The sequence below is a fragment of the Carlito syrichta genome, unplaced genomic scaffold, assembly GCF_000164805.1.
Source record: "Carlito syrichta isolate Samal-C Ts95f unplaced genomic scaffold, Tarsius_syrichta-2.0.1 Scaffold307277, whole genome shotgun sequence".
NCBI classification, from domain to species: Eukaryota; Metazoa; Chordata; class Mammalia; order Primates; family Tarsiidae; genus Carlito; species Carlito syrichta.
In genome coordinates, this window is record NW_007251373.1 from 305546 (window position 1) to 332412 (window position 26867).

At 44.6% G+C, this 26867-nt stretch overlaps 1 protein-coding gene across 1 annotated transcript in view; it reads right to left on the bottom strand.

The window, feature by feature from the left end:
* Positions 1–18836: 18836 nt before the first annotated feature.
* FERMT1 (fermitin family member 1) overlaps positions 18837–26867 on the bottom strand; it is a 44736-nt gene continuing 36705 nt past the window's right edge. The window contains exons 13-15 of the mRNA XM_008064311.2: positions 26161–26285; positions 22052–22193; positions 18837–19092 (exon numbers count right to left, since the gene is read on the bottom strand). Coding sequence (XP_008062502.1) covers positions 18919–19092; positions 22052–22193; positions 26161–26285 — 441 coding nt within the window. The 3' untranslated portion in view covers positions 18837–18918. The remainder of the gene's footprint in view (positions 19093–22051; positions 22194–26160; positions 26286–26867) is intronic.

Consider the following 26867-nt stretch of genomic DNA (forward strand, 5'->3'; position numbering starts at 1 on the left):
GTACAGTATGCACATGCCATCGAGTCACCAAGGACGCAATTGTGAGCTCCATTAGTCTAGGGAATGTGTCCATCCTGTTCCCTGCTGCATCCCAGTACCTGGCAGTGTCTGCACCCAATGCTGGCTTCAGAGAGATTTGCTGAATGAATGCGTGTGACCGTGTCCTCCTCTTCTGTTTCTCATCAGTTGTATTTCCTTATTTGGAATTTTCTGCCGAAGAGCAGACGGGATTTGCCCATGCGTTCATATACATTTTTAATCTGGTAAGGAAAATTCTTTCAAAAATAAGAGCACTCAAGTTGCACAAACTATAATTTGGAGTCTCCTGGAGCTTGCTGTATATCCATCCCATGTTACTGTGGATACTTACAGGTGCAGTATGGATGTCCAGTAACATTTGAAAGAAGAAATGCATGCTGCCCAATAGGCAAGTGAGCATGCATTCAGCATTATTGCTCACCTGGGAAATGCAAGTTGAAGCCACAATGAGACACTACAACACACCCACCAGAATGGACAAAGCTAAAAAAGCCTGGCAATACTGAGTGTGGCCAAGGTTGTGAACAAATCGAATTCTTTTTTTTTTTTTTTTTGGTGGTGGTGGAGGAGAGGGCAGACATGGTGGTGCATGCTTATAATCCCAGCACTTTGGTAGGCCAAGACAGGAGAAACTGGGGATCCAAGACTAGCTTGGGCAACATGGTGAGACCCTAGCCTACAAAAAATAAAACATCCACTGAGCTTGGTAGTGTGCACCTGTAGTCGCAGCTACTCAGAAGGCTGAGGTGGGGGGATTGCCCGAACCCGGGAGTTTGAGGCTGAAGTGAGCTATGATCACACCACTGCATTCCAGCCTGGGTGACAGAATGAGACCCCTATTTTTCAGATGGGGGCTCGTTTTCTTGTCCAGGCTGTTCTCAGGTTCCTGGGCTTAAGCAATGCCAGGTGAGAACCCTTATCCACTGCTGGTGGAAATGTCAAATGGCACAATTACTTTGGAAAACTATTTGGCAGTATCTATGAATGCTAAACATGTATCTACCCTATTACTCAGTAATTACACTCCTGGGTTTATACTCAAGGCAAATGAGTGTATATGGTCACCAAAAGAATGTTTACAGCAACTTTATAAATGCTTCAAAGGGAAAACAACCCAAAAGACTATAAATAGGAAAATGGATGCATAAATTATGGTATAATCACATGACAGATCCCTATATAGCCACACACACACAAAGAATGAACTTTGCCATGTTCAACAATACAGATGAATCTCACAGACACTGTGTTGAATAGCACAAGCCAGGCACACAAGAGTACACCCAAACCCCACAAAGCAGGTTCTATTTATATGAAGTTCAAGATCAGGCAAAACTAATTGAAGGTCAGAATAGTGGTTAACTCTGCAGAGCATCCCAGGCAGAGGACCTTCTATGTGCAAAGGAGGGGTGGTGTGACCAGGCATGGTATGTGGAGGGAATGGTTGGTTCAATGTGACCAGATAGAGGGGAAGTGTAGGGAGAAGAGGCTGGAAAGGTTATTTGAGATCATTTTGTAAAAGGCTCTGTGGTAGTCTTTAGTGCTTTTGGTCATTTAGTTTAAGTTCTCCTTTTTTCAGCCACTGGTAGGTTTGTACTCCCTGGCCCTTTGCAGTCAGGTGGGGCCATATTTCCGTGCTTTGTTCTGGCCAATGAGTTGTAGCAGGAAGTGAAGTGTGTCACTTCAAGAGGATGCATTTAATTGTTGGTGTGAGACCCTCCAGAGTTCTTTTTTGCCCTCTGGCATGGCAATGAGTGCTATTTGGGGTGGTGGCTGTTCCACCAGCCTGGGTTCCTAGAAAGACCAGAGTTCCCCTAGGACTGATTGCAAGGGACGTGTAGTGTGAGAAATACAACGTAGTGGTTTGGAATTGCTTGTTACCACAGCATAACCAGTTTATTTGGACTGATGCAGGCCTTCGTGACAGTGACAGTTTCATTCATTCATCCATTCATTCACTCATCACACTGAACACCTGCTCTGCATTTAGATTATCTTCTAGATGCTGGAGTAGACTTAGTCTCTTGTCTCAAGGAGCTTTCATTCTCTTGGGGAATACAGACAATGCACAAATAAATGACCAAGGGAGTTCCAGGTTGCAGCGAGAGACACAGAGGAAATAGGGGATGTGATCTAAAGGAATTAGAGAAGAGAAGGGATGGTCACCAAGAGGGACTGCTCTTCTGAACTGAGACCTGAGGATGAGTGGCAGCTGCCATGCACGGAGCCACGGGAAAGATGTTTTGGGAAATAGCAAGAAAGAGGCTGCTGTGTTGGAGTCACTGGAAAGCAGCTCTTTGTGACTGGAGGATAGTGAGTGAGGGGAGAGGTAGGCAGGGACAGTACCTTGTGAGTAAGGTGCACATGGCCTGATTTGTGGGGTTTGGATGCTAAAAGGCCACCCTTGCTATGTGGATGGTAGGTAAGAGCCAAGCTAGAGAGTTACATTAGGAGGCTATTGAAAATGCCTATGGGGGAAGGTGACAACGCTGGCAGTCCCAGGGCAACCGAAGTTCTTGCAAACTGGCTTCAGGGCTCAAAGAGGGGGGCTTCCAGCAAACAGGACAGAGGCCGTGTGGCCTTTTATGTCCTATGCTTGAAAGTCACAAAGTATCCCTTTTACTCATCAATCCAGCTATAAACCCACCTAGATTTAATGTGAGAAGATATAGATCCCTCTCTTGTTGGGAAGACTATCCAGAGAATTTGCAGCCATGTTTAACACCCCCACAGATAAAAAGCATATTTACGCCGGGCTCGGTGGCTCAGCCTGTAATCCAGCACCTTTGGGAGGTTGAGGTGAGTGGATTGCCTGAGCCTGCAGGTTCGAGACCCGCCTGGGCAGGCGAGACCTCATCTCTACAATAAATCAAAAAAATTAGCCGGGCGTGGTAGCACACGCCTGTAGTTCCAGCTACTTGGAAGGCTGGGGTGGAAGTATTGCCGGAGCCCAGCAGGTTGAGGCTGTGGTGGCCGGGAGCGACCACTGCACTCCAGTCTGGGCGACGGAGTGAGACTCCAACTCCAAAAAAAAAAAAAAGCATATTTACAGGCCAGATGGAAACGCACCAGGGAGGGACCAGGGGGGAGTGGCACAGAAGAGAGAAGGGGAAACCGCAGGAATAAAGTCCTTCAGGGGTCTCAGGGACAGTACTCAGAAGGGACTCTTCCCACTGGGACAAGAGGGAAGAAAGATATGCTGTGGACAGATGCAGGGTGAAATGATGAGACTGTCCCCATGTGATGACTTCATGCTGCTCAGTGACGTGCAGGTAAGCGTATCAGCTGAGGAAAGTGTGGATGAGGGCTGAGAAGAAAAGAAAGAGGACTTAGTAATCTCAGGGTGTTGGAGTGTTAGGTATTTTGTCAAAGCAGATTTTTTTTTTTGAGTTGGCATCTTGCTGTGTCACCCAGGCTGGAGTGCAGTGGTACAATCATGGCTCACTGCAGCCTTGATCTCCTGGGCTCAGGTGATCCTCCTGCCTCAACCTCCTGAGTAGCTGGGACTACAGGCACATGCCACCACACCTGGCTAATTTTTTGTTTTTTTGTATAGACGAGGTCTCGCTATATTGCCCAGGCTGGTCTTGAAATTCTGGGCTCAAGCAAGCCTCCCATCTCGACTTCCCAAAGTGCTGGGATTATAGGCATGAGCTACTGTGCATAGTCTAAAGTAGTTTTTAATAGTGACATTCTGTTATTACTGAAAATAATATAGAGTGTAAACATGTAATTATCAATCCTTAATAATGTATTAATAACACACTTTGTTAGTACTTGTTAATTATGCCAAGTATTATGGAACCCATGAGAGACGCTCTGTACTCTAGGAGCTATTGACAAACTTTTGTTCACCACACTCTTAGGTGGAAGGCACAGGCTATTAATACATTTTATTGCTGTAGGAATTAGGATTAATTTCATAAGGTAAATCTGATTTTTAAAAACCCAAAATTAGAGCTCTGAGACCACTTTCTTTTTTGAAAATATTGAGAACATGAAGAATACCTGCTTGTTTTACTTGAGAGAATGCTTGGATCACCAATGCTTGAGAGTGATTAAAAATAATTATCTGGCCAAAGTTAGTCTTCAGCAAAGTTACTTAGTAGGAGAAATCTTTCTTTTCACAAGTGACGCTTCTAGTGATAAAAACATGTTTGTAATTCTTGTTCTGGAATTGCTTTCAGGAGGAGTTTGTGAAACACACACCCAATACTTATCAGGATTATTTTTATTTATTAAACCATTCGCCAAAATATTTTACTTATCACAATTTCATAATTCACCTTATTTAGTCTTGAATATTTCTAAAAATCAAGTCCCCAAGAAAAGTCACCCACAGTGAGGACATTATAGACGAGGTGATTTGGGTTTTGCTGGAAATGTCCAAAGGGGAGTTCCAAGGATTTTTTCGGCAGCATTGTTGCAAAAGTCCACACATATGTCATAGAATCTCCTCATGTCAGGCATGACAGAGATCTGAGAGTCACCCAACCAGACTTTACTGTCTGTGTCCACTGATGATCTCTTCCCTTTCTGGTATTTTTTGTACTTCTCTATCAACTGGGTTTCCATTCACCCAATTAGCTCAGCTAAAAATTATAGGGTCTTGCTATGTCACCCAGGCTGTCAAGTTGACCCTCTGCCTCATTACTCTGCAGATGTACTTGTTTATTGTCAACACAATCAGTTAAAATTGTGTTCAACTGCGAGGTACAGAAAACGCTTGTAGGCTGGGCATGGTGGCTCATGCCTATAATCCCAACACTTTGGGAGGCTGAGGAGGAGGATCACTTAAGGCTAGGAGTTCAAGACCAGCCTGGGCAACGTAGTGAGGCCCTGTCTCTACAAAAAATAAAATAAAAAAAAGATTAGTCCACTGTGGTGGCATGTGTCTGTAGTCCCCGTTACTCAGGAGGTTGAGACAGGAAGATCACTTAATCCCAGGAGGTTGAGGCTGCAGTGAGCCAAGATCATGATATTGCACTTCAACCTGGGTGACAGAGTGAGACCCTGTCTCTAAAAACAATGACCACAGCCGGGCTCGGTGGCTCAGGTTGTAATCCCACGCCTTGGGAGGCTGAGGTTAGTGGATGGCCTGAGCCCTCGGGTTCGAGACCCGCCTGGGCAACTTGGTGAGACCTCATCTCTACAATAAATAAAAAAATAAGCCGGGCATGGTAGCGCCCGCCTGTAGTTCCAGCTACTTGGGAGGCTGAGGCGCTAGGATCGCCGGAGCCCAGCAGGTCGAGGCTGTGGTGGCCAGGAGCGGCCACTGCACTCCAATCTGGGTGACAGAGTGAGACTCCAACTCAAAAAATAAAAATAAAAATAAAAAAAATAAAAACAACGACCACAAACTCACCGAACAATGGCTTAGATACATTCACTTATTTTTCTTACATAACAAAGAATACAGACCTAGGCAGCTACTGGCATTTTCTGTTTTTAGGTTTCACCTTCATCCTTGTGCTTGTTGCCTTCTGGTTGCTCTACCTTCAGTGATCACATCCACACACAAGGAAGGAAGAATGGGGAAGGGTGAAGGGCAAAGCCAGCTGCATCTCCCTTATATCTGGGTAGAAAACACTTTCCCAGAAATCTCCACAGCTATTCTGAGAAGGCTTTTATCTTACTATACTAAGAGGGTATTAAAAAAAAAAAAGAAATCTCCACAGCATACTTCCCCTTAGACTTCATTGGTCAGAATTGGGTACTCCAATCAGGTACCTGCAAAGGAAGCTGAGGAATTGGGGAGGAAGATTGTCATCAATATAGATCTACTGGTGATCTGGACACATTGACTCAGCCAAAATCAATGGTTTTGGTGGGTAAATCCTTCCTAATCTGCCCTTGACTTCAGCAAAGCTAATTATTCCCTCCTTTTTTAACTCATAGTTTTTTACTGTCAGTTGCAATCTGCTCATTCCAGTTCTGAAATAGCTCTCAAATCTCTCTCCCTCTCTTAGCTCCAGCCACAGTATCTGATAGTCCTTGGGCTATTCCAGCAGCCTCCAACTTCCAGTATGGCCTCACCCCATCCATCTTCTATCAGCTGCTGGACTTGTTATTATTTTTTGAGTCAGGGTCTCACTCTGTTGCTCAGGCTGGAGTGCAGTGGCACCATCATGGCTCACTGCAGCCTCGACCTCCTGGGCTCAGGCGATCTTTCTGCTGGATAGGAAGGAAGGAGCTGGAACTATAAGCACGTGCCACTTGCCTGGCTAATTTTTTTTTATGTTTTGTAGAGATGTGGTCTTGCTATGTTGCCCGGGCTGGTCTCAAACTCCTGGGCTCCCAAAGTGTTGAGATTACAGGTGTGAGCAACCACACCTGGCCTAGATGACATTTTAAAAATGCAAACCTGATCTTGGCACCTCAAGAGCAAGAGCATTCACTGGCTCCCTCTCCTGATGACCCTTCTGCCAAAAGTGACCCAATTGCTGCCCTTCTCTCCACTTGGCAAACTCTTACTTATCATTCAAGGCCAAGTTTAAATATCCCTTTCTCTGGGAAATCCTTTCTGATCTGCCCTTGACTTCAGCAAAGCTAATTATTCCCTCCTTTTTTTAACTCATATGTCTTTTTTTTTATATATTAAGAAAAATGTTTATTATATATTAAGAAAAATGCTTATTATAGCATTACTGGTATTCCTCAACTTATGATGGGGTTATGCCCTAATATACCCATCATAAGTAAAAAGTATCAAAAGTAAAATATCCATTTAGTACCCCGATAAGCCCATTGTGAATTTGAAAGATTGTTAAGTTGAACCTCTGTAAGTTGAGAATCATCCATATCTGCTTAGACATCTATGTCTCTGGCTAGATTATAGGCTCCGCTCAATTTACTACCTAAGCAGCTAGCATGGCGTCTGGCACACAGAAGGGGCTATGGCAGAGGCAGTCACATGTCTCCTAATATCTATTCTCAGCAAAACAACCTTGATTTCTAGTTGAGCCTATGGCTACTTTGAATAAAGACCAGGTATTTCAATGTCCCTTGCAGCTACCTAAAAAGCCATATGACATGATGTCTGGAACTACAGCAGCCATGTTGGACCATGAGATGAGTTTGTGAGTAGAGGCTGTACATGGTGGAGCAAAAAAGATGAAAAGATATGGTTCCTGGCAGAGTATAGGATGCCTTATGGGCTAAACTTGCCTACCTCAGAAATTTTAAGTGGAAGAAAGAATAACTCTATTGCTTGAACCACTGTTTGGGATTTTCTGTCACTTTTAGATAAACAGTTGTGACAAGGCCGGGCGTGGCGGCTCATGCCTATAATCCCAGCACTTTGGGAGACTGAGGCAGGAGGATTGCTTGAGCCCAGCAGTTTGAGACCAGCCTAGACAACACAGCAAGCATCATCACTACAAAAAATAAAAATAGTAGCCACGCATGGTGGGTGTACACCTGTAGTCCCAGCTACTCAGGAGGCTGAGACAGAAGGATCGCCTGAGCCCAGAAGACTGAGGCTGTGATGAGCCATGGTCCTGACACTGTGCTCCAGCCTGGGTGACAAAGTAAGACACCAACTTAGAAAAACAAACAAACAAACAAAATCCAACCCTAACAGAAAAAAATTATATTTTTAGAAACATTGATTTGGTTGAATTATAATTGGTTAAACTCTAACATGGTCTTCATTAAGTTCTCAGATATCTTATACACGAATGATTTTTAAAACGTGAGTACTACCAGCCCACGCAACTTGGCGAGACCTCATCTCTACAATAAAAATAAAAAAATTAGCCAGGCATGGTAGCGTGCACCTGTAGTTCCAGCTACTTGGAAGGCTAGGGTGGAAGGATCACCGGAGCCCAGCAGTCAACGCTGGGGTGGCTGTGAGTGTTCCACTGCGTTATAGCCTGGTCGACAGAGTGAGACTCCAACTCAAAAAGGCCAAAAAACCAACCCTTCCCCCACAAAAAACATGAGCGCTAGGCAGGGCATGCCTCACAAACCCCCCCTACTTACATAATGAACCAACTGGGCCCACGGACATGTCCCACCCCTAGACACGTTGGGAGCACAGCCCCTTCTCCTAGAGTGAACTTTGCCTGGGTTACAAGCCATGGATCATTCAGCAACTTTTTCCAAGTGTGTGTTGCCCATTTGCTCTCCCGACGCATTCCTGCTTCAAAAAATCATTTATAAAGGGAGGAAAAGGCCAGGATAAAAAACATTTCCTTCAGTCTCTAAAATCAGAGCTCAATCCCTAAGGAAACGTCACCTCTATCTGGTGGGATTCGGTGTCAACTATTTGTATGCAGTAGTGAGTTGGGCCAACCAGTGGTGGGGGTGGGGGCGGGGATGTCTCTGGTCATGGTTTGATGTTATCTTTGTTGGGAAAAAGGCAGAACTCTTTCCTTCCTTCCTTAACCTCACCTCTGACCCCAATTTGAAACCAAAGTCAGACTGGGCTAGCAGATGGGATCTGAGAATTTTTTAGTAAAAGTTTTACTATTTTGGCATTTGAAATCAAGTGCAAAGTAATCGGAAGAATAAAATGTCTGTGGAGTTTTGTAGGCCTTATTCAAATATGTTCTGAGACAAATCACCTCAGGGACATCATCACAGATAGATAATCCAGGGTCCTTGGCTCAGTAGGCCTTGCCATTCACATGAGGAGAACAACTCAAGTTAAAAGACATGGGTTCAAATCCTTGCTTCCCACATACTAGCTGGGTGTCCCTGAGAAGTCACTTGACCTCTGTGTGTACAACTTCAGGGTATGCTGGAGCTGGTTTATCACTGCTGGAGAGCCAGATGTTCTCATCTCTTTTTGACTGTGTTCTCCGATGCCGTGTTGACTGTGGTGGGAATCTTTACACCATGGAAATTGGCAAATCAGTTCTCTCCCTGCCTTCAGAGTTGTGAAACACTTACCAACACACCACTGCATATTTCCTGTTTGTGCAAGGGGGCTAACTATACCTACCGCACCCAGAGGATGCATTGAGAGAACTCAGAGGAAGCACAAGTGATAGCACTTAAAAGACGCCAGCTTGCAAATTCTTTTTTTTTTTTTTAACTTTATTTTATTACGGAGATGTGGGGTACAAGTCAGGATTAGGTACATAAGCAATCTATGTGCAGGTGAAGTTTGGGCCTCCAACTGATCCTCACTTCTCTTGGTTTAGGATCAGGTACCCTTTGTATTGTTATGTGCCCCCTCCACCCCCTCCCCACCCCTGGCAGTGCCCTGTGACTGCTAATCCCTCCCTTGTGCTCTTGTGATTAATGTTCGGGTCCCACTTAGGAATGAGGGCATGTGATATTCAGTTCTTTGTTTCTGTGATAGATCACTAAGTATGATTGTCTCCAACTCCATCCAATTTGTTGCAAAGTCCATGATTTTCAGCCACGTAATTTAGCTACATTGTCAGTTGGGCAAGGTGGGTCATGCCTATAATCCCAGGACTTTGGGAGGCAGAGGCGAGCAGATTGCCTGAGCCCAGAGGCTTGAGACCAGCCTGGGCAACTTGGTGAGACCTCGTCTCTACAATAAATAAAAAAATTAGCCCGATGCAGTAGTTCCAGCTGCTTGGAAGGCTGAGGCAGAAGGATTGCCTGAGCCCAGAGGGCTGAGACTGCAGTGACTGTGAGCATGCTACCGCTCTCCAGCCTGGGCAACAGAGTGAGACTCCTACTCTTAAAACACACACACAGCTGGGCTCGGAGGCTCAGCCTGTAATCCTGCGCCTTTGGGAGGCTGAGGTGAGTGGATTGCCTGAGCCTGCGGGTTCGAGACCTGCCTGGGCAGGCGAGACCTCATCTCTACAATAAATCAAAAAATCAGCTGGGCGTGGTAGCACATGCCTGTGATTCCGGCTACTTGGAAGGCTGAGGCGCAAGGATCGCCGGAGCCCAGTAGGTCGAGGCTGCGGTGGCCGGGAGCGGCCACTGCACTCTAGTCTGGGCGACAGAGTGAGACTCCAACTCAAAAAATAATACAAAAACAAAACACACACACACACACACACACACACACACACACACACATTAGCCACATTCTTGTTGGGGCTACTCTTTGGAGAGGCAACAGCTGATTTCATTCACTCTCACACTGGTTCATGCAACCCTGTAACCTCTTGGTATCCCTCTTGCCCCTATGGCCTATTTGACTGCAGTGACAACTTGTCATCCTACCCTGAAATGCAAATTATAGAGCGAAGTGGCCAGACCCAGATAATGGGGTCATGCTGACAGAAAGATGCCAGAGTTTCTGAGGCCCCAGATGACTACATCTGAATGGGTGATATGTCTTGACTTGATAGTGGTGGAAAATGGACTATAATCAATGAGGCTTGGAGTCCAGAGAACTACAAGACACCATGCAATTCAACTCCCTTTTTACAGACAGGAGACATACACTCTAAGACTGGAGTTTGGATTTTCCCCTACGACTATATTTCCAATTTTCTTTTTTCATCAGGCTAATGTTCTTAGATTATGGCTATGATGAAAACACTATCAACACCAGAATCTAAGACAATTTACTGGGCTGGATCAGAAAAGAAAGTATCTTAAGATGAGGCTTCATATTTCATATAGAAAGTTTTAAGTGTTTTAGGGCAGGACCATAACTCCAAGCTTTGTATTCAGTCAGCACTCATATAGATACTTTTTTTTTCCTTTTTACTCAATGAATATCACATGAATTAGGGCATCCCTTTTCATGAATTTGGAATGACTTAATAGATCTTATTAAAATACAAAAACAAAAATCAAGGTACAGTAGGGTATAAAGACTGGAAAGACACATTCCGAAATGCCAACAGGTTTGTCTTAGGACAGAGGTAGTACAGGATAGGTTATTCTAGTCTTTTGGGATAGTCCCTCCTGTATCAGTCAGCTATTCCACAACATTGCTGCTGAACAAACTACCCTAGACCCCAGAGGCTAACAATACCAAGAATGCATTCCCACACAGAGTCAGCTGATCTAGTTAGGTTTGGCTCTGGGCCGTGACTCAGGATCTGCTGCATAGTTTCATTCAGTGGTCCAGGTGATCACCTGGGGAATCCTGTTCTCATCATGGATGCAGGAGTACAAGAGCCTAGCCAGACTGTACAAGCACATTGGAGGCGTCAGCTCACATCCTGCCCACTAACATCCTATTGGTCAAAGGAAGTCAAATGGCTATGTCCAGCATCAGCGGGGCAAGAAGCATATACCACCCACAGAGGGAGAGGAGAGGGGAGCAAATAACTGCTGAACAATCATCCAAACTATCACACAAGCTGCCACACTTCTTTGAAAACAAGTAGATAAAGTACTTTTCTAATTAAAAATATCTTCTTTTCCTTCCTAAGTAATGCCCTTAAAAAATGATCTCATTAAAAATACTTTTGGGTCAAGGGAGGTGGCTCACACCTGTAATCCCAGCACTTTGGGAGGATTGTTTGAGCCTAGGAATTTGAGATCAGCCTGGGCAACATAGCAAGACCTCGTCTCTACAAAAAATAAAAAAAAAATTAGCTGGGTCTGGTGGTATGTACCTGTGGTCCCAGCTATTTGGGAGGCTGAGGTGGAAGGATCACCTGGGCCCAGGAGTTTGAGGCTATAGTGAGCCACGAGCATGCCACTGCACTCCAGCCTGGGTGACAAAATGAGACCCTGGCCCAAAAAACTCCCCAAATTTACATTTATATTGCATATTATAACTTGAAGAACATTTTTTGCATCATTCTCATATATTTCTTCCAGTGACATTGTGGGAAAGACAGCATCCTCATTTTTAAAGATGTGAAGATTCTGGCTGCATTATTTTCCTAGAACTGCTGAAACAAATTCCCACAAGCCTGGTGGCTTAAAACAGAAATTTACAGTCACATGGTTCTGGAGTCTAGAAATCCAACATCAAGATGTTGGCTGGGCCACACTCTCTCTGATGGGTCTAGGGAAGAATCCTTCCTTGCCTCACTTACCTTCTGGTGTTTGCCAGCAATCCCTGGCTTACAGCTGTCTCCCCACAATCTCTGGTATCATTACTTGGTCTTTCCCTCTCTATTTTTGTGTGTTTTTTTTCTTTTTTAAAATTTTTGTAGAGACAGGGTCTTGCTGTGTTGCCCAGGCTGGAGTGGAGTGGCATGATCATAGCTCACTGCAGCCTCAAGCAATCCTCTTGCCTCAGCCTCCAGAGTTGCTGGGTCTATGGGCATGCACTACCAAACCCAGTTAATTAAAAACATTTTTTTTCTAGTGACAGGGTCTTGCTATGTTGTCCAGGATGGTATTGAACTCTGTGGTTTCAACCAATCCTCTCACCCAAAGTCCTGGAATTATAGGCATGAATCACTGCACCCAGCCTCTCTTCCTCTTTTTATAAGGACACCAGTCATATTGGACTTAGGGCCCGTCTCAACTTGATGACATCTGCAAATACCTTATTTCCAAAAAGGTCATAATCACAGGTTCTGGGTAGATGTGAATTTTTGGTGGATACTATTCAGCTCAGAACACTGGCTTGCAGAGTTTATGGCATCTGTGCATTTCCTTGACCATTTCTCTAGTGTTGGGTGTACTTCCTGATAAACCTATGCCACATTTCTTAGGCTAGAGCTTCTTAAACTTCACTGTACATGCACATCACTGAGAATCTTGTTAAAAGGCAGAGTCTGAGTCAGAAGGTCTGAGTGGACCTCGGTGCTGGGGCTTGGGTGAGCCGAAGAGGTGCCTTGCACAATCCTGACAATGAGCACCCCCTTAAATGCTGTGCCCTAAGTGTCTGTTTGCACCATCCTAATTCTGGCCCCTAGATTGTGCATTTCTGGACCAAGGAAAACACTGTGAATACAAGGCCCCAAGTTGAGGCCCTCTGTGTGAGGTTCACACTTGGTATTTGACCCTCAATGCAATGAGGATATTTCCATTTTGAAGTTGGAAATGTGTAACTCCTAGAAAAGAAACACTGGGTTCTGTTAGTATTTTTTTTTGGAGTCAGAGTCTCATCAGCAGAGTGCAGTCTCACTCAGAAGGCTGGAATGCAGTGGCACTCTTATGGCCAATGCAGCCTCAACTGGCTGGGCTCAGGCGATCCTTCCACCTCAGACTTCCAAGTATCTGGGACCACTGGCGCGTGCCACCATACCTGGCTAACTTTTTGATTTATTGTAGAGACGAAGTCTTGCTATGTTGCCCAGGCTGGTCTGGAACCCACAGGCTCAGGCAATCCTTTCTCTTCTACCTCACAAAGTGCTGGGATTACAGGCGTGAGCCACCGCACCTGGCCTCTGTTAGTATTTTAAAGATAATATTGGGTCACATGGGCTGGCCTGGCTGCCAATATTGGTTCTTTGGCGACATTTCAGGAAGTTCAGTGGTAGCACAGAGATCCAGGCCCCCTTTGTAAGGACCTGGTCAGATCTCTACCTCCAACCCTCCTGGGTTCCCAGAATGTTCCACTGCCACAACCTTGGCTCCCAGCCTCCGTGGCAATGCCTGGAGAGTGTTCCTTGCTCTCTTCTAATAGCCTTCCTTGACCAGTGGGTGCAGGTTCCACCCCAGCCACCCCATTGCCAGCACTTGTGCTTATTCCTTGAGCTCTGGTCCCAGCCCTTGTTGCATCCTTCACTCTTTCCTTAAAGTAATATACATGTTTATGCATACATATATTTTAAACATAAATCTATTTTAACATATTTATATATCAGATATTAAAATATAATATTTAGAATATAAACTATATATTAAAATATATTTTAACCTCATTTTCCTTCTCTGTCACAGGCTGTTTAAGGCCACCAAGGCCTCTCACAACACATCTCTTGAATCAGGGGCACAAGCTTGAAACTTTGGACATTTCCCTCTCCCAGGTCTTCTGCTTCTCTCACAAAGGGCTTGCTAGAAGCCCAGACCCCACCTGCACGCATTTTACTTAGGTAGCAAATTGTCACATGTACCCCACAACTCTGAGATAAAAATAAAAGTCAAAAACCGAAAACCAAAAATCAAACCAAACCAAACAAAAATACCAAGGGCTCCTCCGCCTCCCCAGAGTCCACTTTTGCACCCCAAAGATTTCAGGAAACAAAGGCTTCACTGCCCAACTTCTGGGGGTGAAGAAGAGAGACAATATCCTGGTAAGTTCCCACACAGCATTTGTCACCTGCAGTGGCTAAGGAGGAGTGGCTATCGCATTTTTCCTCTGTAACAACAGAGGAAACTGAGGCACGCAGGGGAATTATGAGTCTTCTTCAAGGTTACACAGTGTATTAGAGAGGAAGTGGATCTGTTTAGTTGAAAGAATCTTTTCCACAGTTGTTAGTCAGGAGTGCTGTGAGTCTATAGAGAAATTTCCAATACCCATTCTGTTTATGTGCTTTCTAATATGGACTCCTCTGAGGTGACTGAGTCTCGATGCAACATGAGATATGTGGGCAAATGTTGAGAGGCTCCTGGAGGTCTTCTCTAAACCATCTAATATGGTGGTATCCAAGCTGGGTTTCATGGAACCCTGGGCTCAGGGCTAATGTATTAGGGCTTTTGTTCAGGCTTAATGTACCCTAAATATCACCTCCATTTAGCAAGAAAGTTTTCTTGTTTAAGAAGTCTGAGGACCTACCACCCAAAGGGCCCACAGCTGGAGTTCAGGGCTCATACAGGTATTTGTGAAGACAGAGAACAGGAACCTACTGGTTGTTTTCCTTCCTTCCAACTTTATTTTATTATAAAGGTGTGGGGAACAAGTACATATGTAATGTATGTGCGGGTGAAATTTGGGCCTCCAACTGGTCCTCGCTTCCCCTGGTTTAGGATCAGGTACCCTTTGTGTTGTTATGTGTCCCCTCTCCCTCCTTCCCCTGGCAGTGTCCCACAACGGTTGATCCCTCCCTTGTGCTATTGTGATTAACACTTCTTTATGCCAGCGTTTTATTGCCGCACTATTCACAATAGCAAAAACATGGAACCAATCCCACTGCCAATTAAAAGTAGATTGGAGAAAGAAAATGTGTTTTTTTCTTTTCTGATAGCACTCAATACCTCCACACGGTATCAGTGAGATACAAGGAAATGGAAAAATGTTAATGCAAGCGAGGGCCAAGGGCCTGCTTTTCCAGCTGTCATTTTCAGGACTCAAGAGCCTGCAGAGGCAGGGAGAATAAAGCAGTAAAAGGGATGAAACAGCAATGAAAGTTGTCCCGCAGGCCACTGAGGGAGTCTGGGATAGCAGAAGGGGAAGGAAGGGAGGCAGAAAGGTCACATTTGTGTGAGAAAATAATGAAAACAAATATAGAGATACCAAATGTAGAAGCAAAAAAAAAAAAAAAAAAAAAAGAAATCTTATAAGTGAATATAGAACATTTTAATGATTTCAGATGATAGATATGGCAAAATGTTTTAACTTCTCATGCCTACAACTAAAAGATGAGTTTTCAAATGAAAGACCCCTCTTTTCCTTACTTTTCTGAGCTTGGGACTGAAAAGAAAACTTTCCCAGAGCTTAAAAGTAAAATACTCTGTAAGCACCTCATTTCTGTGGCTCCCAGAAATGTCTGGTCCAGCCCCTGCTACCCCAGCTAACTCTGGGGCAGCCACTCTCTCTGACGATCCTGGCTTTCTCCTACTGGTGTGAGCCTGAGCTCAGGAGAGGCCTGCACTTTGGCTGCGGCTGGGGCTGGAGGGGTGAAAGTTTCAAGGCTGAGTAGGGCTGGGGAGGGAAAAGTGGGGTGTGCTGGATGAAGCTTAGTGGTTTCACCAAGTGAAAACCACTTAGTGAAGACACATCAGGCAATAGACCCTGATTTCACCGCTTATTTGTATGACGTTGGGCAAATTGCTTCACCTTCTGAGCCCGTTTTCCCCCTTTGTAAAATGAGAAGGTAAGCTGTTCCTGCCCTCTATGGGTGGATGTGAGAATTGCACAAAGGGATATCCAAACTGCATGTCACTATCGTTAGGGACTGCCTGTCACTAAGACAAAAAAGCATCCTCAGCATTTGGCCATTGAAAGTGGGGGCCTTCTGTGGTTCCATTGCCTCTAGATATTTCTTTGCTTTCTGGTGTTTTCTTCTCCCCTCCAAAATATAGACCTGGAAAGAGACAAAGAGCTCATGATAAGACGGGATGTGTCAGGAAGTTTGGTGCCTGGGTCAATGAGAAAGGAGTTGAAACCAACAGTGAAGTGAGGTTTCCAAGCCAATCTCTGAGGATGCTCATGATCAGCCGCTCCCCACACCACTGGGAGAGTGAGCTCGAGTCTTGGCACTGAGGAGAGGCACATTTAGACCTGAAAGTTGCATTCCCTCTTCATAATACAGAAAATAGTCACCTGCTTGGAGACAGCAGGTTGGAGAGGATGCTGCTGGACTGTACACAAATCCATATAACCCTTTCACTTAAAAAGTCACATAAAAAAACAAAAAATGTAGGCTGGGCTATAATCCCAGCACTTTGGGAGGCAGAGGTGAGAGGATTGCCTGGGCCCACGGTTCGAGACCAACCTGGGCAACTTGATGAGACCTCATATCTACAATAAATCACAAAATTAGCCAGGCGTGGTGGTGCACGCCTGTAGTTCCAGCCACTTAGAAGGCTGAGGCGAAAGAATCACCTAAGCCTAGCAGGTCGAGGCTGCGCTGGCCGTGAGTGTGCCACTGCACTCCAGCCTGGGCCACAGAGTGAGACTCCAACTCAAAAAAAAAAAAAAAAGAAAAGAAAAGCGATGACCACATCTAGTGTAGACAAGAAATCAAATGTTGAAGGTCACATACTCATTTACAGTTTCATCATAGGAAGTCAGATGACCTTTTGTACCCAATTTAAAAAATGTCCTTATGTTGTTCTTTGGCACGGGAGCATTTCAGGCTTTCTTGTTACACTCGTTTGTTCCTTTGGAATGTGGCTGTGTAGTCACAGAAGAAATGCTCCTCTGAAAGTTATCACCAATGGAGAGAATTTGGTTAAAACCAGTCAATTTCTTTGAGTGTTTTCAGGAAACATCAGATGGCCATGAAAAGCGAAGAGGGTTGAAGTGGAGGTCCGACTGTGATAAATGAGGCTGAGCTGTCCGTGGCAGCAAACAGGTAAAATCTGACATCAAGGAGCATTATTTTAATGGAGGGCTCATCCTGATCTCAAAGACTCAATGAAGTTCTAAAATAATAGAGCCCAGGACTTCAGAGAAATGACCAACATGGAGTTTAACACAGTACACTTAGCACTGGTTTCTATAGAAAACATTTCAAATTAAGTTATTTAAGGTGTGAAGCAGGTTTCCCAAGTGCCTGAGCCATCTCTGAGCTTTAGACTTGGTCTCAGAGATTCAGCTGGTGGTTGGGCGGCTTCATCCACATTCACCTCTAATGACAGGCTAAAAGAGGAATTTCCAGATGGTAGCTTCTGGCCCAGGACCAGGGGAGCGGCCTCCAGGTGGCTCCTGGCATTACTGAGATCTCACTTCCCAGATGGCTTTGTTGGAAAATAAATCAACAGCTGACGTTTGTGGGCATCTGGGCTCAAGCCTGGCCCCCTGAGAGGTACACCCTAAGAAGTGAAAAATGGAATTGGAGCTTTTGCCTTACTCTTGCAACCCAAGCTCCTTGTGTGGCAGGAGAACTTTTATTTTAAAAAACATAAGAAAATATTACCTAATATTTCCCTTTACTTCTAGTACCTTCTCAACACCTCCCCCCCATCCCCCTAACAAACCAAAACAGAAAATGACAAGTCAGGCAGCTATTAACTGGCTCATGATTGTGTCTCAAGGCAAGGATGACACAGCAAAAAGCAGAAAGAAAAAAATGAGTCTATTATTGGCTTGTGATTTACAAAAGCCAGAGGCCTTTAGGGAAAAGACCAGGAGTTATATAAACACATACAACACATCCAGGAGAATGCTGGTAAGAGGGACGCTTCTCCTCACCCAGGTCAGCCCCTGGCTCCTGCGGTGGCAGCCAGTGGGAAGCTGTCAGATCCTGGACATGGTGGTCTTTGAGAATAGGTTGGCCCCTCTCTCTGACCAGTTGGGATAAAGATCTGAATCCTGGATGCTGGGAGGTGGTTTTATGAACAGAGAGAACCGTGTCCATTTCCTGAGTCCCAACCCAGCGTAGATGCCATTAAGACATGGGTCTGGGTTGAGAATGGGTTTCCCCACACCCTTGTGTCACCCATGTCTTCAAGAGGGACTTAAAGGTGGTTGAGGGAACCCTAGGAATGGAATGGGGCTTACGAGGGGCAGCAGTAACCCAAGTCAGTCAATACCAAGGCCAGATAGGCCAGCGATCACCTCGGCAGATGTCACTGTGGATGGATGACACAGATGCATGACAGAGGGCCACTGCTCTGACCCCTTGCTGCCAACTGCTACCAGGTAACCCCGTCCCTCCCAATCCCACCCTCAGACCTTGGCCTCCAGGGAAAAAGTGTGTGTATAGACTCTTTCATTTGGACAAGATGGAAACTAAAAGTGGGTCCATTAAGAAAAGACATTTTCATACCTGAGTTTGTGAAGCACTTGCAACACATGATTTTTACCTTTCTGTCTTCCCAACTGACTAAGCAGTGAGGCAGGTAAAAGTACAAGGACAGTTTATAGCCAAATACCGGGCAGATTCCACAGTCACAGAATCGCAGCTACATGTTGGACCTCAGAGCAGTCTCAGAGCACTGCCCTCTCTCTCCTGTCCACCCATTTTATAGAAATGGTAGTGAGACCCTTCTGGCTGGGAGCAATAGGGCAGTGTAAGAAAAGCGATGTGTCAGCAGTGGGTTTGAAATGAAGCAAGGATCCATGAGACTGGCAGTGAACATATGTGGTCTGTTAGTCTGGAATCGACATACTGGGCAAGCCAAGGATCCCATCTGTTCAGGGAGGACTGACTTTGGCTCACCCTGTCTGTACGGGACGAGCAGGCCTGTTCCACTTCAATCCTGACCGCCAGTCAATTTGTGGAACAGGTCCTCGTCGAGTGTTTCATTCTGGTCTTTGGAGCGAGTGGACAAGAAAATGTAGCCACCGATGTACTCATGCACAACTTTGCAATCTGCACTCAGGCAGGTAAACGCCATGGAGACGTTTTGGTCAAATTCAATCGCCACCTGAAAGAGGAAAGCATGGGTAAGCTTAAACCCTCACAAGGAATGAAGAGAAAGAAGCGCTCTCCTGGAGCTGAGAACCGCCGAGGTGGCCGGCAGATGGCTATCCCCCCAAAACGCATAGAAATGCACCACTTCAAGTACTTCCAGAAACATCTTTGCTCTCTTTGCGCCCTCTTGTGGTGTCATCTTTGCCACACACCCGGTAAAACAACTCGCAGCACACGTATAGTATTTTCTGCCTGTCACTTGGATATAAGAATTTCCCAAGCACTCCTTGTTTTGAGCGGCACGGTGCTTTGCAGAATCTTTAATGGAAATAAGATAATTTTCCTGCCACTACAAATATTTTCCTGGCTGAAAGTCATGAACTCTAAGCACTAGAATAGGTCCCCAATCTTTTTGGTATCAGGGACTGGTTTTGTGGAAGACAATTTTTCCAGGGACAGGGGGTGGGATAGCAGGGTGAGGGTGGGGTGGGGCAGGTGGTTTTGAGATAATTCAGGCACATAATATTTATTGTGCATTCTATTTCTATTATTATTACATTGTAATATATAATGAAATGATTATACAACTTACCATTTTAAAAAAAGGGGAAATGGAAGGAAGCAGTAAATAAAATAATGGGCGGGCCATGTGCGGACTAAAATAGATGTCAGATTCTGACTTAAAGCCTGCTACCAGATGCAGCTGTACATTTGAAGCACATCAACTCACTTGCCACTCACTGACAGGGTTTTGATATGCATCTGCAAGCAATTGATTTTTTATGGTCTCTGTGCAGGCAAACCTCCCTGCTAATGTTAATCTGTATTTGCAGCTGCCCCCCAGCGTTAGCCTTACCACCTCAGCTCCACCTCAGATCATCAGGCATTAGATTCCCATAAGAAGTGTGCCACCTAGATCCCTCGCGTGCACAGTACACACTCCTAATTCAACACTTTCATCCTCCTATGAGAATCTAATGCCATTGCTGATCTGACAGGAGCAGAGCTCAGGCAGCAATATGAATAATGGAGAGTGGCTGTAAGCACAGATGAAGCTTTGCTTGCTCACCTGCTTCACCTCCTGCTGTGTGGCTTGGTTCCTAACAGGCCATGGACCCATACAGGTCTGTGGGCTGGGGGTTGGGAACCTCTGCCCTAGAAGAAAGTCTCAGAGATTTCACTTTGGCTACCCACTTGGAATCACTTATAGAGCTCTAAAAATGACCGATGTCTAGCTCCTATTCCCAGAGATTCAGATTTAATTGGTCTTGGGTGTGGCCTGGGCAGTGGTATTTTAAAGCTCTCCAGGTGATCCTAATATGCATTAAGGTTTTAGAGCTACTGCATTAGGGGTCATCTAATCCCCGACCTTCATTTTACAAAGGAGTACCCAGGTGGCTATCAGCACTACTGAGGGGAATTCAGGGCTCTTAAAAAAATGTGTGAGTCCATTCAGCCCTTTGGCAAGTCATGTTGGTTCAGCCTCCAAAATACACTCCTAATTCAACACTTTCTTCCCAGCTCTGTTGCTAAAGTCTGCACTATGTCACCAGTCTGGTCTACTTAAAGAACTTCCTAACTGGTCTTCCCACATCCCCTGTTCTCCTTCTGTAGTACATCCTCCCCTTGTAGAAGCCAGACTGTTTTTAAGTAAAGACGAGATCATGTCATTTTTTTGCTTAGAATCATCCAGTAGTTTTTCATGACTACAAGGCCTGACCCTCCCTAATCCACTCACTCCAAGTTCCTCTACTCTCCCTCCTCATTCACTGTTCTTTCTGTACCTTGGACCCACCAAGCTCATTTCTATCACAGAAACTTTGCACTTGCTATTTCTTTGGTCTAGAATACGCGTTCTCTAGAGAGCATATTCTAGAAAATACATATTGTGTGGCATTCTCCTCCTTATTCAGGTCTCATTTCAAACACTGCCTCCTCAAGAAATCTTCCACGACCACAGAAGCTGAAGGCCTTCCACTTTGTACCACAGTACTCTATTTTATCTTCTTTATAGCCATATTTGGGACCTGACATTATCTTATATTTTTTTCATATTGCCTTGCTTACTAATCAATTGTAATTATAATGTTTAAGCTCCTTAAAAGCAAGTTCTTTCTTTTGCTTATTACTTATATTTCTAGTGCCAAGAACAGAGCTTCCTACATAATACATGCTAATAAATATTTGCTGATTAAAAAAAAAGTGTGAGTATCTACCATCCTTCTACATTGATGGCTTTGAACTAGAAAAATGAGAATGCTAAAGGAACAAGGGAAGAGAGATTCTGTATCAGCAACACCAGAATGTTCCAAATCAGCAGTAAAATGCTAAGGTGCCTCTAACTTCATCTAGAATTTCCCATGCTCTAGGATTGGCTTGAACTTAATTCCTAGTACCGGAGATGACAGGAGACTGTGACACAGGCTAAGGGTTTGAGGGCTCCTGATCTCAACAGGCTAAACTTTTCTCAGTCATCTTTGGGCACCTCACTTGCTTCTCCAGCAGTTCTTCCCTTTGAGACTGGAATGTTCTCCAGGTAAGTGATTGAGCCTTTTAGTCCTCAATCAGTTAGACTTCTTGGCTGCCAGTCAGATGAGGCCTTGTTTTGGATTCATTTTGCATAATAGTTACATCTTTAGTAGTTTCTGCTAAGTAATTATCAGCCTGAATCTTATATAATCCTATGCTGAGTCAATGAATACTAATCAAACTGCTCAGCAATTTTTGAGTCTGTATGGAAAATCTTCATGGAGACTAAGCCAACTTGTGGTGCTAATTCAAGAACATTTGGCCTGTACTTGTTAGGAACTTGCCCAGAATTGCATGTGATTATTTTAGCAGACAATTACCACATGTTTGTGGTTTCCTAGTTCTAAATTTATGGACATCTCTTAAAAATCCGAATAACCTGCATTTCTGAGGGAACACACATTTATAGGCTCAACATTGAACACTAACAACTTTCACTTTACCTGCCGGATTTCCCAATTTACATTCCACTGTTTCATATTTGCGAATCTCCATGTTGTAATTGGAATCCCAGTGACTGCATCAATTCTAATCAACCTATTATATGAAACTCCCAGAATGTCATCTTTCTTGTATCCTTTAAATCTGAAAAAGAACAACGTTAGCTAAAAGAAGCAACTGCTTCTTCTAATATGATGCTCATTTCCATATGACTTAAAGATAATACCAACATGTCTAAATCATTTCGGAAGAATGGATAATGAGGGATTTACTACAGGAGACAATTTTTATTGATACAGAAAATACAAAGAACAGAAGCCTGGGCACAGGGGCTCACGCCTGCAATCCTAGCACTTTGGAAGACTGAAGCAAGAGAATCACTTGAGTCCAGGAGTTCAAGACCAGCACAGGCAACATAAGGAGACAACATCTCTACAAAAAAAACAAAAGAAGAAGAAGAAGAAGAAAAATTAGCTAGGCATGGTGGAGTGAGCCTGTAGTCTCAGCTGCTTGAGGGGCTGAGGCAGAAGGATCACCTGAGACCAGAAGTTGAGGCTGTGGTGAGCCATGAGTGTGCCACTGCACTCCAGCTTGGGTGACAGAGTGAGACTCTAACTCAAACAAAAAAAAAGAAAAAAGAAAAAAGACAATACAAAGAATGGAGGGAACGAAGCCTTTCTTGCAGACCTCCTTTAAGTGAAATTGACATCAGAAGAAAGTAAAATAAGAGGAAGTCAAATCAATTCAAAATTAAGAGCAACTCTATGTGTCAGGCACCATCCTAGGTACTGGGGAGACAGTGGTGAACTAAACGGATAGAAAATTCCCAACCAGCTGTGGGAGAGGAACATAAGTGTGAAATACATATACCAGATAAGATCATGAAGGAAAATAAAGTACAGAAGGGGTACAGGGATTACTGGCCAGGAGATGGTTACAATTTAAAACAGGGAAATCAGGGAAGGTCAGTGAGAAGGCGATGTTTGATTGCAGAACTGATATGCATGAGGGAGGGAGCCATGTGGATATCTGTGAAAAGAATATGTTAGACAGAGGGCACGTCCACTTATTCATTTCTGCATGCTCAAGGACCTGCCAGGAGGCCCATGTGGCTGGCATAATAGAGGGGGGAGGAATGTGTTAGAGACTTAAGGTCTTGTAGGTTGTTGTAAGGCGTTTTACTCTGAGCGAGATAGAAAGCCTCCAGAGGGTTTTGAGAAGAGGCTTCTCAGAGTCTAGCTTAAGATTTTAAACAGATCCCTCTGGATGCTAAGTTAAAAACTTAGGGGCACAAGAATAGAGGCAGGAAGGTCAGGTAGCATGGTAGTAGTGATGGAGGTGGTAAGAAGTGGTCAGATTCTGTTATTAATTTTGGAAAACTTAAAAAGAAAAAGGGGTGGGTTCTATGTATATACTTTGAAGGTAGAGTCAGTAGGATTTGCTGATGAACAGCATGTCAGTGTGAGAGAAAGAGCAGAATCAAGAACAACTCCAAGAGATCTGACCCAAACATCTAGAGGGGAAAGCTGCCCTTTATTGAGATGCAGAAGGAAACAGGAGGAGCAGGTGTAAGGGGCAAGGTCAGGAATTTGGGACATGTTAAGATGGGATGCCCATTAGACAGCCAAAGGTCATTGGATTTATGAACATGCAGTTCAAGAGAGAGTTCTGGGCTCAAGATATACACTTATGGGTAATCAGCTTATACATGTATGAATGAAGCCAGAATGGCTGAACCCAAGAGGTGAGCATAGATTGAGAAGAGGAGTATTTTGGGAACTGAGGCTTGGGCATTCCAGTATTACAGAAGGTTGGAAAGATGAGAAAGGACCAGCAAAGAAAACCAAATGAACTGGCCACGAGAGAGGAGGGGAGACAAGAAAGTCAGCTGTCCTGGGAAGCAAGTGACCCAGGTTGTCAAGGAGGAGGGGGTGCCGAGAGGCTGCTGAGAGGTCACAAGGACTGAGAGCAGAATGAGGAGTTCAGCGGTGTGAAGGTCATGGGTGGCCAACAGGCAACCTGATGAGAGCAGATGGCGGGGGCGGGCAGTGGAGTGGGGGTCAGGGGAGAAATCATGACTGGAGTGGGTTCAAGAGAGAACGGGAGAAAGAAATTGGAGATAGTGGGTGGGGACAGCATGCTTAAGAAGTTCTGCTATGAAGAGGAGCCTTTAGCAACCAGAGGGGGAGGGGAGGAGGGGATGCTGATGTGAAATTGATGCAGAAGGAAAGGAAAATATAATTTGAGAAAAAAACATTTCTAGTTGAATAAACCCTTTTCCACATCATTCTTATCTCCTTCGTATTCTTATCTCCTTGATTGAAGTTTACTCTACTTTTCTGGAATTATTCCCATATCTTTTAACATCCATTCATTTCACCACCCTCATGCTTAATACCACAAGTTAACCCATGTCTTACTCCACTTGCTTCTCTCTAACATACGGGAATTCCCTGGGATGCTCTCCAGCATCCGGGGAGCCGTGAGGCAAAAGCCCAGGTTTCTCAGGTGTGGGCAGATCTCGACTCTGCCTGCTGGCCTTGGAAAAGGCAGATTTTCACTACCCTCAGGGCCGCTCCCTCAAGCTGCACCTCCATAAACAGATGCTGGAGGCAGAGGGAAGGAGTAACTGTCATGGGAAACCTGTTCAGGGCCCATAGCACACTTCACAACTCATCAGGCACTTTGCTTGCATTCTTCCACTGGATTCTCTCAACAAGGTGGGTCCACAATGCCCAATGAAACAACACAGAAGCTGAGACTTGGCGAGGTCAGTGACAGTGACAATGTCCAGGTCACACAGGAGCAGAGGCAGAGGTGGGACTGGGAGCTGGGCCTGGGTGGCTCAAGTGTTCATGTTTTCTCCAGTCTATAGGCCAAATTCCGGGTTACAGGTGAGTGTGTGTGTGCGTGTGTGCACATGCACTCATGTGCATGCACATAGTTAATGTCCAGCACAACTCCCTCCCACTACTCACGCTTTTGCTGGGTGCAGTAGAGCAGAAGAAGTTGCTTATTTGGGACAAACATTGGGGACCAATGTTAAATATGATGTTTCAGTGGATAAAAAAGTTTAAATAGATTTCTTTGCCATAAAAGGTAGGAGAAAACAAGTCTTTGGAAAAGGTCAGGAAAGCGAATGAAAACGGTACCTTCCCATAAACCAGCACTTTAAAATATAAACTCATCTTTCGTCAACAAATTAGAAAATGAGAAAGTGACGGAGAGTATTTGTGGCACTGCAGAATTAAGTGTAGATTTTGCTTAAACTTTTCCCCTTACCTTTTATTCTTCATTTATTCCACCAACTTCATGCTTAATACCACAAGCTAATGTCTTTGCTTAAATGTCAGTCTTCTTTACTGAACTAAAAAATATGTTTTGATTTACAAGCATGCTTATGGACACATTTTGGGAAACCATTCATTTTATACCATGGGGCAGTCATCAGGCTGGGTGGGGATTATGAATAGGGACACTGGGCCATATGCCAAGGCATGCCCCTGACTAGGAGGTGAACTTGGACAAGTCACCCAAGTGATTTTTCTATAGCTCAGGGTTCTCATCTGTAAAACAGAAGTGGGTAACAGATGGGCCCCCTGTGGATCCTGTAGATCCAGAAATCTTCAGAGACCAGTGGGAACAGGGTGGCTACCTCATGAAGCTGGGTGAAGATGAGACACAGCGTTTGTTCTAGAAACCTACACATTCTGCAAAGCCACGCTGTGAGGCACGGTGTGAGATGCACAACAGGGATGAAGCTGACAGGAAAGAAAGTCACAGATTTCATAAAATCAATAGGTGGTGTTCCTTCTCTGGCTTTGCAAATGAAGTCATCCTAAAAGATTTCCTTTCCCACATTTAGTTGTTTCAGGGTCATCCTTTTAAAATTTCCTTTCCCACATTTAGTTGTTTCAGGGTGCTGGCACTTAGAACTGAAGGTATGAAAAATTTTTATGAGCAACCAAAAGTGTTTGGGCCATTTGTGAAAGGGCAGTATTCTAAAATAAAAAGAGTTCTGGACTCGATACTACAAGAGAATAAGCTGTGCTCCCAGAAAGCTACTTAAAATTGAACAGAGCGTGAGAGAGGCAAGTGAACATGTAATCACCTGACAAGGTAGTAGGTGAGGCCGAATTCGGGTAGCGACTGCCACGCTTGAATGAACCGCAGCTTGGCTTCGACCAGAGGCATCTGAGCCACGTTGTGGTGGGCTTCCAGGATCCGGGCTGCCAGCTAAGCAGAAACGGGAGACATCAGACTCTCCTCATGCACTGACAGCTCTGTAATCGCCATGTTAGCCCCCAGAGCCCCAAGGAGAACAAGCAATGCAAGCCCCAACTGCATCTTTACAAAGACGTCCATTCTCATTCAATTATTCATTCTTGTCTCCCTCCCTCCCTCTCTCCTTCCCTTCCTTCTGCCTTTCTGATTCTCTTTCTTTTTCTTTCCCTCCCTCCCACTCTCTCATAAGGTTCATGCAGATGATGAGATTTGGGGTCTCTTTCTGAGGTTCATGAACAGAGTCAACAGACAACGGTTCTATTTTAATCAGTTTCTCTGTGCAAATTTTAGTCCACTTCTGTGGAAACACAATTTTAATTGGTGAGAATGAAACAATGTATTTTATTTTATTTTTTTTGAGTTGGAGTTTCACTCTGTTGCCCAGGCTAGGCTGGAGTGCAGTGGCACACTCACGGCCACCGCAGCGTCTACCCACTGGGCTCTGGTGATCCTTCTGCTTCAGCCTTCCAAGTAGCCAGAACTACAGGCGTGCATTACCACAACTGGCTAATTTTTTATTTTATTGTAGAGATG